General features: G+C 45.1%; 1 protein-coding gene across 3 annotated transcripts in view; it reads left to right on the top strand.

Annotated features, from left to right (window-relative positions):
• fam222aa (family with sequence similarity 222 member Aa) overlaps positions 1–13,312 on the top strand; it is a 48,922-nt gene that overhangs the window by 18,591 nt on the left and 17,019 nt on the right. The window contains exons 2-3 of one of the 3 annotated variants that reach the window (XM_061671651.1): positions 7,490–7,632; positions 8,311–8,417. In XM_061671651.1, the coding sequence (XP_061527635.1) occupies positions 7,490–7,632; positions 8,311–8,417 (250 nt within the window). Of the gene's footprint in view, positions 1–7,489; positions 7,633–8,306; positions 8,418–13,312 lie in introns of all 3 variants that reach the window. The other 2 variants (XM_061671652.1, XM_061671653.1) reach the window with 2 other exon arrangements.

The raw sequence follows: 13,312 nt of genomic DNA, 5'->3' as shown, positions 1-13,312 counted from the left end.
TTATTAAAGTCATGTTAAATTCATGTGCAAGTTCCGTGCTGTCCCTTCAAAGGGACAGCACAGAGCTGTTTTCGCCATCTAGCGATATATAACGTGATGGAAATGCAAGCCTGATTAGGATTTATCGGTGGTGAATCAAACTGAATGTTACTGCTTTTTCAAAATGTATCTACTGTATTCAGACGACACCGATGACGAAGCAGTGCAACAATGGAGGACATCCAGGTTTTTGTGTTCTTGCCAGCCCCTTGCCCATTGTCACACAAAAATTACGATTCTCTTTGGACTGCAGGGTGTTTAGACCCTAGGACTACTGTGGTTGTTGGTATCCCCAGAAAGTGGGCTCGTATGATCAGTTATTACGTTACCTGTCACACGGAAGTAAGGAATCTTGAGTTGCTTTGTTGTTTGTGCCATCTATGTCTTGAGCCAGCAGGTGATTACCAGCTGCATCCTCTCACGCAATTCAAGTAGATCGTGTCTGGTCTGGTCCAACTTGGACAGGGAGGAGGCGAAGGGATGACGACAGCTGAACGGCACCCGCTAAAAAGGGAAAGACTGCCGAATGAAATCCTCGCTTCCTTCCCCGCGTTCTGGAGGAAGCTGTGAGAGGTTGTGTCATCCTTGCTCGCGTTCTCCTTTAATATCCAGCAGAGCAAAAACGCCTTTGTCACACTTCAAATATATCAACGGGGATCAGTGTCAACATTTCACCGGCGTGCTATTTGATTGCCTTGGTGGGCTTGGCGGCGCACTAATGTTATGCATGACTGAGTATTGGATCCGTGACACCCTCCAGTGAAAGGACCACAGGAATTGGGGTCACCTTAGGCACAGCAGAGAGCAATGTGTGGAGTCAGCCTACGAGCAGCCCGGGGAAGGAATCGCACTGTTTGAATTTAATTATTTGTCATTGATTTATTGAACAGCCATTAATAAGCATGCATTCTGAGGCAGGGCCATTTTGATGGAAGGTTTTCCTTTTCTTTTGATTCATTCCTCTCGCCCGCTCCTTCCATTTCATCATAAACTGACATAAGCCTTTCTTTGAAGTTCAGGAGCCAAACCGAGAAATGACAGCACAACAAACAATGAACAAAACACGGAAAAGACAATGAAACTGTTTGATTATTCAAGAGAGCCGTAGGAAGACGGGTGAAGGGGGAAGAAAAAAGATCCCTTGTTTTATTCTTGCTGTGTTAAGCTGTGAATGGGCCTGTCTGGAACAATAAAAGATTGTGCCACATCGGAATAAGACATTTTTTGCTATATCAACAATGCTATACAAATGGTGTGTAATTCGGGTTCATAGAGAAAATGTAAATCCCCCCAAAAAAAGAAAAAAGAAAGTGCAGCTCATTCTTCACATATTGGCGGAGTAGGTATGGATTTACGTATATGCGGATATGAAACGTTCAGCGCGCCAGCGCGGCTGTTCTGACGGAGACTACCACCTGTGATCAACAGTTTAGCGTGAGCAGCTTCTCTGCTCAACTTTCACAAGATATGTGTGTGGAAGTGCGGTTAGATGACAGGCGATGTCTCTGCAAAACAATGCGACCAACTCAACGTGAGCGGAATACTTTCCCCTGCGGTTCTATTTGACAAGTTTAAGCCACACTCGCATTGCTCAAAGTCTCTGGCTGGTATCAGCTGGAGCACAAGAGGCTCTGTGATGTTCTAAGAGCACTTTTGGTGGCACTATGCAGAGGCAGGAACTCTCTCCCACAAGGACGTGCAGTCATTACGGCACAGTGTACATCTCTTTAAAAGCGAGACACATTCTGCTTTTTCTTTCTTTCTTTGTTTAACACCCATCTTTAACATTGTTTCAAAGTTCTCCATTCCTTCTGTCTTGTCATAAAATATCCCGAAGCATCATTTGTGATTCTTTTTACCACTGAATTTAATCTCTTGAACAAACTATACATTTTCTTCTCTTCTTTATTCGATTTTGATTTCGGAGTATATTGCCCCATTTTGACTTATTGCACAGAGCCTTCAACGTTGTTCATGTTTATTTTGTGAGAACTTTCCAATTGTTTTATCCAATTACCTACTCAAATGCTGTTCGCTGCGGTAGTTTAGCTTAATGCTGTTAGAGGAAAAGGACGGCACTGTGCTTCAAATGCGTGTCTTATTTATTTAAATCCATCAGGACATGTCACACTGTTAGAATGTAGCGTTTATTTTCATAGCGTATCCGCTCTTGTGCACATCAACAGTCATCTGTGGACCTGTGTAAACCTTCAGCCTCGACATGGCAATCTGCATTGTGAATGCGCGGATGCCTTTTGCCATGAATGGAAGCAAGCACGGCTCAAAGATGCAGCAGTTGGCTGTGCAGTCAATTAGTCTTCATTGCGATTACAGGGTTGACATTAGTCTAGACAGGCGTGTTTTGATCAGAGATGACAGGCGGCTCGCTGCTATTGGACTGCCAGACATTCCTCGCCCTTCATCCTGTGGATGAAGCTATCGAAGCTGACTGCTATATGGAGCCCTTGCAGCTGAGCGTCTGTGCCAAGATGCCCTTCATCCGCTCTTATAAATATGTCGGCATGGAATACAAGGCGGTATAAGCAACACATGGCCTCGTATGCGTAAGACTCGGCTGTCAGTATGTTATTCCAACGCTGTATATCATGCCAACGATGCCTAAACTGTGGGCTTTTACGCACAATGGCCTTTTGTTGTGCAGGTTATTTATTGTGCTGCTGTGAAGCTGTGCAGAGAGCTTGGTGGGTGAGTGCATCCAGGGGCTTGTATTGTTAGGGAATCAGTGGCTTGTGTTTGTGGAGCTGGGAGGGTTTGCTAACAATGGCCCTTTTTTATGTCTCAGAGTGCGTGCCTGTCGGCAAATGTCCCCTCACAAAATTTTGTTTGTGTGTTGTTTTGTTGTTGGTGTGCGTGGAACGGGGTCAGCGAGCACAACCCCGCTCGTTGGATCCCAAGTCCAAATGGACAGGCTCTCACACCGGCGCTATGAGCATTAGTGTGTGCATTTTGAATGTACAGCAAATTATTTCGTGTGGAAAGTGGCGAGCTGAAGGGTTTTACTGCCTGTCTCTGCTAATGGAACCTTTCTCTCTCTCTGTATTCATGTGATAGTACGGTGACGGACAAGGGGGGCGGGTGAGGGATTACTGGGGCAGTGCGGTGCCTTGTTAAAGAAAAGGAAAGGGTTAGAGTGTGTCGATTGGATTAACTTGTTTGGGCTTATTAGGAGAAGAGACACAGCAGCTTGTTAAAAGCACTGCATGGGGTGTCCCACAGTGAGACGGAAGGGTCGCCATTCAATTCGGCTCAAGCCGCACCCAACTCCACTCAGTGTGGAGGAGTTCTGAGAGGCTCCTGGTCCACAAGTGGTCGCACTGTGGAAACTTGGAGTTCTTTAGAAAAAAAATTGGACCATCCTAAAGGGAGCGCCATTCAAGGAATGTTAGCTGATGCCCTGTTTCCATCAAAATAAAATTAGATTAAATTAGAAATTATAACTTTTTTTTTTTTTTTAATCGGCCAACACATTTACCAAACTAAATTCAGCTTTGCTTCAGATCAAAACTCTACCTTTAAAGGCTGGTTTGTCGTAACTAAGCCTTGTTGCATGAACTGATGAAGCCTGCTCGGCTGAGATGTGAAACGTCTTCTAAGACAACCAGAACGGTCCAGGTGCGATCGATTCAATGCCCTGAGAATGAAATGACCTCGGTGAATGAGAAAATTCACGAGCATCTACCTTGAGAGGGGTCACTGAAGTGCTTCCCGCGAATGTACTGCTTTTGAACTTTTGACTTATACCACTTCAGTAGTCATTTGTCCGCTGCAAAGATTTTATGTGTGCAAAACACAGGTCAGATTTTTAGAAGTTGAAATGTTGTGTCTGTAAAAATGATGGAAATGGTAAGATTATTTGATTCATTCTCAATATAGGTTAGGGTTCTAAAGAACAACATGACGTCAACCATGCAAAGTTGAGCATATTGCATCCCATGCACTTTTCTAGGTATTTTCTGCTTTGTAAAATTGCTAAACTCCATTCCAAACAGTAACAATTCATTTTGATTTATACATTACTTTAAAAAAAATAATTTTATGAAATGCCTAGTCCTAGTTTGAGTCCCCGTACTTTAATGGTACATTGAGTGTACGATATCCTAAACAATTACATGATCCCTTGTGGGATACTTTGTGCTGATGTATTTCTTGTCAGTAGTGCATTGAGGGACTGAGAAGGACTCGATCCATCCACTGGTCCTCTTTCCAGCTTTTCACCCGAGCCTGTCCATCTTAAAACGTACACACCCAAATATAAACACTCAAGTTTATTCACCCACGAGCCCTGTTACACCCACCACTTTGCGGGATACTTATCTCGACAGACAGCTTTGGGTGCGCGGAGACATCTCCTCTGATCTCGTCTGCCGTTTAAGAACCTTTTAACGAAGAAATAGCCCTCTGCCGAGCCCACTGGCTCTTGATTCCGGCTTATTCCCTCATCTCATGGGACTGATCCTTCCCGCCCCCGTTGCAAACCCGGCAGCAGTGTTATCAGAACGATAGACATCCTGGCTTTGGAGATACGGCCGTGCTCGTGTAATAGGAGAGCTGCGAGTGGATTTGATGAGCAAGTGAAGTGCAGGTGGTTTGAATGCGCCTACTCGCTCGCATTCTTCGGCATATTCAAGGGGATGGATTCAAGCGTGACGGGCTATTTTAGAGCAGCTGCGACGATGGGTCAAAGTGTTTCGCCTGTAACATCATTTCCTGCCACTGATCGACATCTGCTAAGCAGCACAATACCTACGAGGAAGAGATGAGGCAACGAGATGGCGGGGATGACAAACAAGCCGAAGACTTACTCCTTTTGCCTTGCTCTTAAAAGCAATAATGGGAGAAAATTGGTTCTTGAAATTGAATTGAAAAAAGTGGGTCTTTTTCAGTGAAGCATTATGCCTCAAAATACATTTGGTGAGCGGCAAATGGAGAAAAATGGGGCGCAGTTATGCGATTGTCTTTCATTTCAGACAGTGAAAACTGTGGAAGTACCCCCTCCCCCTGGCCCACCAACACCACCAACTAGCTTTTAGTCTCAATCTACACCGCGTACACCCTTCCTCTCTGGCAACGTGTCTTTTAACAAATGGTCGGTGAGGATGGGCTGCTGGCGACATTAATGGGCACGTAGAGAGGGCCCACAGAAAAGGATTATGTGAACTGCCAGTAATGAGCTCAAAGTGCCACTGTGTTTGGGCCAGGCCCGCCTGTGTGCCAGAGGAAATGACACTGCATGACCTTTTTTTTTTTTTTTTTTGCACAAGCACCTGGCGAGCAATAGAGTGGCCCCTCTCTTCCATCAGTGGTGTGCATGTGTGTGTGTGTGTGTGTGTGTGTGTGTGTGTGTGTGTGTGTGTGTGTGTGAGTGGAAACAGACTCTGGAGTCAGTGAGTATGATTTTACACAGTGTACGTGTCAGCTTTGTGCTTAAAATGTTTGTTTTGTTTTTTTTTACTTGCAATTTTGCGTGTTTATTGTGTCTTTGATCAAATGGAATGTCTTCTCAAAACATTTTTTATTAACAAAAAATATCTTTATATTAAATGCGTTCCTTGTCCGTAAACAATACAAATATATTTTCAAGAACATCACTACTATTACTATTATTATTATTATGATTATAAAAAGCTACTATAAAAAGCTATTATTCATAATTAATTTTAACAAGAGGACAGGAGCGAGTGCATCAATTTATTTGGTAATCATTGTAATTGCTTTCTTCCTGAGTGAAATTGTCATCTATAAAAGTAAAGTAATGGGCCGACGGCAGGCGGCTTAATGTTATTTTGCTGATTCGCTGGCAAAATAAATAACAGGACACAAACTTCAGAGAAGTGCATGAGAAATCATTTTTCAATAACATGTCTGACGCTGCCACCGACAGCCGAGATGAAATATTTGCGCCTGTTCTTTGTTAATATGAAAGGAGGTTGGGAAGCTCGTGATTCATGGCGATGCGTTTTGGACACGAGACTCTGACAGAGCTAATATGAAGGCCGCAATTCTTTTTACAGACACAGCATGCATGCTAGCGAGCTGTGAGTGGACTTTGCCAATGTTCCACAGTCTGAGTGCCTGTTCCTTGGAGACCAAAGAATTTCCGCTTAGTGTGGGAATATAAATCCTTATCATATAGAGTAAGAACTCTTTGTGAACCTCTGTGGTTTTACTTTAACCGTCCGTCCTCGTCTGATACATAATCCAACGAGAAGACTTGTAATCAGTCACCGTTGTGAAACTGCTACGTTACTGATGAATGATCGCTTCTGTGTGGCTGGATAATTGAGCTTTTGGGCGAGGGAGCCGTTAGTTTATATATAAACAGCATAAAGGGGTTCGTCCTTAATTAATTCATCAATCAATGGCCAGGCTAGACCTTTTAGTTCCCGCTGAATCTTAATTATTCTTCTTACCAAGACATTTTAGACCATTATTTACTTCTGACTTTGTAGGAACAGTTTGGATGCCCCAGCGCAGAAAGCAAGGTCCTTTAAATTAAGGCATGCTGGGATAAGTTTGGTGTGGAAAAACTTGACCAATTTAAACCCCAAACACTTTTGGGATGAACTGGATTGTAAATGAGACCTGACAAAAGATCTTGTACAAACAGAAAGGTAGATGTTGCAAAGTGCTGAACAACTGTCAATTTCACTTCCTGTGGAAAGTCTAGCTTTTCCAATCCATTTGTCCATTTAGTGAATATATGTGTCACGTGATGGGCTTTTTCAGTGGAAACTAGCAGCCACTACCTCACTTTTTCCTGGGTGAAGGTGGTTGTAGGAGGAAAAGAGAGAGCAGAGCTCCAGATTTATGGCCTGGGGGGAGATTGATTAGTGCCGTCACCAGCCGTGATGTACAGTTGGCAGTCTCCCCCACCCTCACCATTGCATTCGCTCATAAACGCGCACAACTACACGATACAGAACACAGCTCCACATACATGCAGACACCAGTCGGACCCCAAGGCCCTCTGTGACAACCCCCCAGGGCTGCTGCATGCTAAGCTTAGCAGTCAGGCTGCTGTTTTCATTTCTTTTTTCTTTTTTTTTTTTTTCCCTGCGCCTGTCCATAGATAACGCCATCAATCACCACATGCACGCTGCACTGAGAGGAATGTGCTAAAGTGCTGCTACTTGTGTGTTTGTTGTGAGCAGGGTTTCATAGGCAGGAGATATGCTTGACTAGCTGTGTGGAGTAACACTGTGCACTGATCCGGGGTCAGCCCAGCGGCCCCCGGCGCAGGTGCGTGTTTATCAGTCAACACGTGCAGCTCAGAAGCCTCCAAACGTAGGCAAGCTTTCCCAAATGCATACTGGGTGAGAAACAGAGCCTCATTTAGCCACATAGCCACGTCCCACCAGACTACCGGACGCTAGCTTTGACCTCAAATCACGCCACTGGTTTCACTCAACTTTGTATCTTTGCGCTCCAGGTTGGCCGCAGAACTCCCCCGGCTGTCGTACTGTGCCCACCTCGCCATGCTGGCCTGTCTACAGAGGAGGCAGAACCCTCCACCCCAGCACCCGGTGTGTGCCAGCAAGAGCCTGGAGCCACCGCAAGCCCTGGGACGCAAATGTGAGTTCACAAAACGTTTGAGGGCGTCGGAGGCCGGGAATTGAGCTCGTCAAACTCGGAATGCGTACATCATGTCTGCTTAACCCTCAGTTAATCAGTCAGGGCCAACAATGGAAACAGACCGCTAACCCTGACTGTAAATAATTGATCGTAAAATAGACTTTCCGGTTTCTGCTCTTTGTGTCACTGTGATCCCTCGCTTCTCTGAGGAATTCCAAACAGTTGGACGGGTAAATGTGCCCTTTAGAGGCCGATTGTCGTGTTGCTTGGCCCATCATTGTGTGTGGGGCTGTTTAGCCGTGCTGATTGTGCGGTCACGTCAACAGGGCTAAACAGACACTGTTTTACCACAGCTCATGGCCCCGTGTGACCCCGAGGGGTCCGTAAACATTTACAGTGTCTGGTCGCCGCCGCCTGTAAAGCATGACAGCTGCGGCGTCAGCTACCCCAGCGCCACCCTCTGTCCGCTCACAAAATGGTGCAAAGGGACAAAGATGACTTGTTGCAGAGTTGCTAAACCAGTCGCAATCAGTTTGCAGCTGGAGCAATCAGACATCTAGACGATTGATTGGCTCGTGATTTCAATTGAAGTGATAGTGGTTTTAACTTTGGTGATAACATAGACAAGCTTTTGCCTCCACAATGACAACTTAGAAGTTGTTTTGTTTTTCAAGGCAGCCATACAAGCCATTCCCAGCTGATTAATAGAGAAGAGAGACATCTGAAAAACAACAGCTGGCGGGTCTCTTCAACAGTCGGACAATGTGCACGGCTTGAAAACACATGTGAGTTACGGTAAATTATATGTTGTTTATATATATCTTCCTCCATGGAGATTTAGCTACTTAGGTCATTACACTGACTGGCTTTGCATTGAAGGAAGTGATTAAAGAGGGCTCTAAAAGCTTGAATAAACTACAACCCCAATTCCAGTGAAGTTGGGACGTTGTGTTAAACATAAATAAAAACAGAATACAATGATTTGCAAATCATGTTCAACCTATATTTAATTGAATACACTACAAAGACAAGATATTTAATGTTCAAACTGATAAACGTTATTGTTTTGAGCAAATAATCATTAACTTGGAATTTTATGGCTGCAACGTGTTCCAAAAAAGCTGGGACTTAGAAAGTTGAGGAATGCTCATCAAACAACTGCTTGGAACATCCCACAGGTGAATTGGGAACAGGTGGGTGCCATGATTGGGTATAAAAGGAGCTTCCCTGAATTGCGCAGTCATTCGCAAGCAAAGATGGGGCGAGGTTCACCTCTTTGTGAACAAGTGCGTGAGAAAATAGTCGAAGTTTAAGGACAATGTTCCTCAATGTACAATTGCAAGGAATTTAGGGATTTCATCATGTACGGTCCATAATATCATCAAAGGGTTCAGAGAATCTGGAGAAATCACTGCATGTAAGCGGCAAGGCCGAAAACCAACATTGAATGCCCGTGACCTTCGATCCCTCAGGCGGCACTGCATCAAAAACCGACATCAATGTGTAAAGGATATCACCACATGGGCTCAGGAACACTTCAGAAAAAAGTGCAGGAAACCAATGTCAGTAAATTCAGTTCGGCGCTACATGTGAGTTACGGTAAATTATACGCTGTGCAGAATGTGGTTTGGCATTGTCTTGCTGAAATAAGCAGTGGCGTCCATGAAAAAGACGTTGCTTGGATGGCAGCATATGTTTCTCCAAAACCTGTATGTACCTTTCAGCATTAATGGTGCCTTCACAGATGTGTAAGTTACCCATGCCATTGGCACTAACACAGCCCCATACCATCACAGATGCTGGCTTTTGAACTCTGCGTCCATAACAGTCCGGATGGTTCTTTTCCTCTTTGGCCCGGAGGACACGACGTCCACAGTTTCCCAAAAAATTTTGAAATGTGGACTCGTCAGACCACAGAACACTTTTCCACTTTGCATCAGTCCATCTTAGATGAGCTCGGGCGCAGAGAAGCCGGCGGCGTTTCTAGATGTTGTTAATAAATGGCTTTTGCATTGCATAGTAGAGTTTCAAGTTGCACTTCCGGATGTAGCGCCGAACTGTATTTACTGACATTGGTTTTCTGAAGTGTTCCTGAGCCCATGTGGTGATATCCTTTACACATTGATGTCGGTTTTTGATGCAGTGCCGCCTGAGGGATCGAAGGTCACGGGCATTCAATGTTGGTTTTCAGCCTTGCCGGTTACATGCAGTGATTTCTCCAGATTCTCTGAACCCTTTGATGATATTTTGGACCGTACATGATGAAATCCCTAAATTCCTTGCAATTGTACATTGAGGAACATTGTCCTTAAACTTCGACTATTTTCACGCGCACTTGTTCACAAAGAGGTGAACCTCGCCCCATCTTTGCTTGTGAATGACTGAGCAATTCAGGGAAGCTCCTTTTATACCCAATCATGGCACCCATCTGTTCCCAATTAGCCCGTTCACCTGTGGGATGTTCCAAACAGGTGTTTGATGAGCATTCCTCAACTTTCTTAGTCTTTTTTGCCACCTGTCGCAGCTTATTTGGAACGTGTTGCAGCCATAAAATGATTATTTGCTAAAATCAATAAAGTTTATCAGTTTGAACATTAAATATCTTGTCTTTGTAGTGTATTCAATTAAATATAGGTTGAACATGATTTGCAAATAATTTTATTCTGTTTTTATTTATGTTTAACACAACTTCCCAACTTCATGGGAATTGGGGTACCACAGTAGAATCTGTGATGGATGTGATGAATGTAAACAATGGATGGATGAATGTAAACAATGGATGGATGAATGTAAACATAAGTAGTATAAATAGTCGATAGTAGTTAATCTTGATCTTAAAGTGCTTCTTAGTCTTTCGCCATAGAAAAGATTTATAAACCCTGTGGAGAAGTTGCGCAAATTGGAATTACAAAAGGGGTGATGCTAAGAAAGCAATAGCAAATGAAGTAGGGCCTTAAAACGTCGTCTTCATCTTCTTTCCCAATTTTCCTGGATTAGCCGTTTCCGCTCGTGGTCTTTTATTGAGCCGCAGCCAGTGTGAGTCGGGAGTCGAAGAAAAGTCTCCAGTTTTCTTCTTTCCCTTCGCGGACTCCCTCTCTCTGTCTATCTCCACCTGGTTGAAGCCAGTGATTCAAATAGTATCTCAGGTTTTGACTTCAGGTTCTGCAAACTCATTCACTGCCAGCCTTCCCAGTTAACATGGATACTTGACTTCTAAAGCCGTCAATGGCAGTGAATGTGTTTTAATGAGGATGTTTAAACATAATAACCTATTTTTTGTGCTGTGCATGTACAATATTCAAACATGGCTTAAAAGAAGGTGCACAGTGTGTCAGAATTTAGTGTCAGCAGGTGTTATTAAGGTGACCCAGCCTCTCAATGGGAGGCACCCATACAAGAGTCCACCCCTCACAGCGACACAGTGAGTGAGCATGCAGGCGGTGGGTTACCTGGCAATGAAGCAGAGGTGAAATGTGTCATTTGTCTCTTCTGTCCTTTAAATAAAATGTGTGTGTGAGCAAGACAGAGATAGTAAGACCGAGCGAGAGAGGGCTGGAATGGGAGTGTGAGGAGGCTTTTACTAAAAGACCCCGCATGCAGATGCCGAGCGACTGCACAGTTCATTGATGTGACTCCCATTAAAAATCCCTCATACCCTCAATAAAAAAGGACTTAACTGGCTCTGCCATCAGCTGGAAGCGTTCAGATCAGCTCTCACCAGACAATCAATTTCCCCCAAGCACGCAGAGCTTAGCTGGAGAAACGGGAGGCGGAGAGTAGGATGTTTCCATTATCACAGCCCGGGCTCGAGGGGGGTTGGGGGCGAGGCGCGGTAGAGCGGCACGCGGGGCAGAGACAGCAGGCAGCAGCCTCACAGAGGAAGATGGGGGGAGACCTACGAGAAGCCGGCTTTTTTCTGAAAGCCATTGACCGGCTGCCCTTAAAAATATCATATTGGATTAGCTTCATAGGGGCGGCCTTTTGATATTTTTTCTTCCTTTGGCCATAGAATTAAAAGGCAGTGCAGAGCATTACTTGAATTATAAATCATAGGCACTTGCTTCCACTGCGTCCAAATTCCACGCATATGTGGCTGCACTCTCCTGCGCCAGCCGCTGTCATTTTTAATTAAATCCTCCTTATGGGTGACATTTGTCCGCCGCGTCTCTCCACCGCTGGCCCAGATGGAGACATGAAAGGCAGAGACGGCCGTGGAGCCAGCGCCTCTCATCATGTTGTGCCCCAGAGGGAGGGTGCCTAGACGAGAGAACGAATGAGAGAAAAATAGAGAGAAACAGAGAGAGGCCACACAGGGGGAGAGAGGTGAATAGCAGCAAGTGACCCCGGACATGCTCGTCCACCAGAGGCAACCCTCCCCATCGTTACGCTTCCTTCATCGCGGCGCTCCGCTGTGGCTCTGGAGGTCTTGAGAGGAGCAGAGGGTGAGCATAAGAGGAAAGGGAAGGTAAGGTCTCCACTCGAGTGATGAGTAACACTGACAGAGCTGGCCCCCCACACAGCCACCACCTGCCCCCTCTCTGGCCCAGACAGCAATTACGCTGCCACATGTCAGCTACAGAAAAAGAACTGGTTCAGAATCTTACATGACAGTTAAATGGGGGGGATCTGGCTATTTCCTAAAGTATTATCTCGTCATGTTTTCCATTTGCTTGTTTAATTATGTGGTGATTTGTGGTCAAACTCTGATGTCGCTGCAGGTTTGGGGGCGAGAGCTATGTTCCTAAATATCTTGAAAATTAGTGCTTCGGCCAGTTATCTAACCTTTATTTGGAAAGCTGCTATTTCAGCTGTGTATGTGGGTGTGTGGGTGTGTGTGTGGTGAAATCAAATTGGAAAGAACAGTTTAATCCTAGTTAAATCCATTTAATCAACCGCTATAAAAGTCCAGATTTGTTTTTCCCAATGTGCACTTACACACACGCACGAACACACACACACGCTTACACAGTTGAAGGGAAGATGGAGCGCACATGCAGCAGTAACCTCCTGTGACACCAGCCGCGAGGCCTGGCGTGCCAATCAGCCAGGTGTAGATGAGACGTTCCCAGAAGGCCTGATATCCGCGGTTCGTGCCGTGTCAAGCCAGGTTCAAACCTTCTCCAGATTGATGGACAGAGACAATCACACGGCCTCGGGATACAGCGTGGAGGTTCACCTGGGGATCGTCCTAATAGCCCCGTTCCTCTGCAGGCAGGTAAGCCGGAGGTGCTGGACGGTTGCTTTGCTTTTAGCTAACTGGGACAAATTAATGGTCACAATGACCCCTGCGACCTGAGCTTATCTAATTTGGTGTAAGAGACACAACAGAGAAGTCGGAAAGCTCATAGAACTGCAGTCTATTGTGTGGAGTGCTATGATGTCGGCCTTTCCAGTCGAATATTAATAGGCGGTCACAATAGCAGCAGAAATAACAACTCTGGCTGATTGGCTACTAGGCTCAATAAGGCTCTACTCGCTCTTGACACATTTCCGTTGGCACTGATTGCTTTCAAGAGTGCCAGGGCGATACCATATCGGTGAAATCCGCCACTGCTAGTTTCTTATTGGTCGAATAAATTTGTCATCGCTTCGCTCAGAGGTGTCAAATTCCTTTTAGTTCACGAGCCACATTCGCCCCAATGTGATGTCAAGCGGGCCAGACCATTGTATTCATAAGAAA

Source organism: Phycodurus eques, chromosome 3 (assembly GCF_024500275.1).
Source record: "Phycodurus eques isolate BA_2022a chromosome 3, UOR_Pequ_1.1, whole genome shotgun sequence".
Lineage (NCBI taxonomy): Eukaryota > Metazoa > Chordata > Actinopteri > Syngnathiformes > Syngnathidae > Phycodurus > Phycodurus eques.
This window is presented reverse-complemented; position numbering and strand designations above follow the sequence as displayed.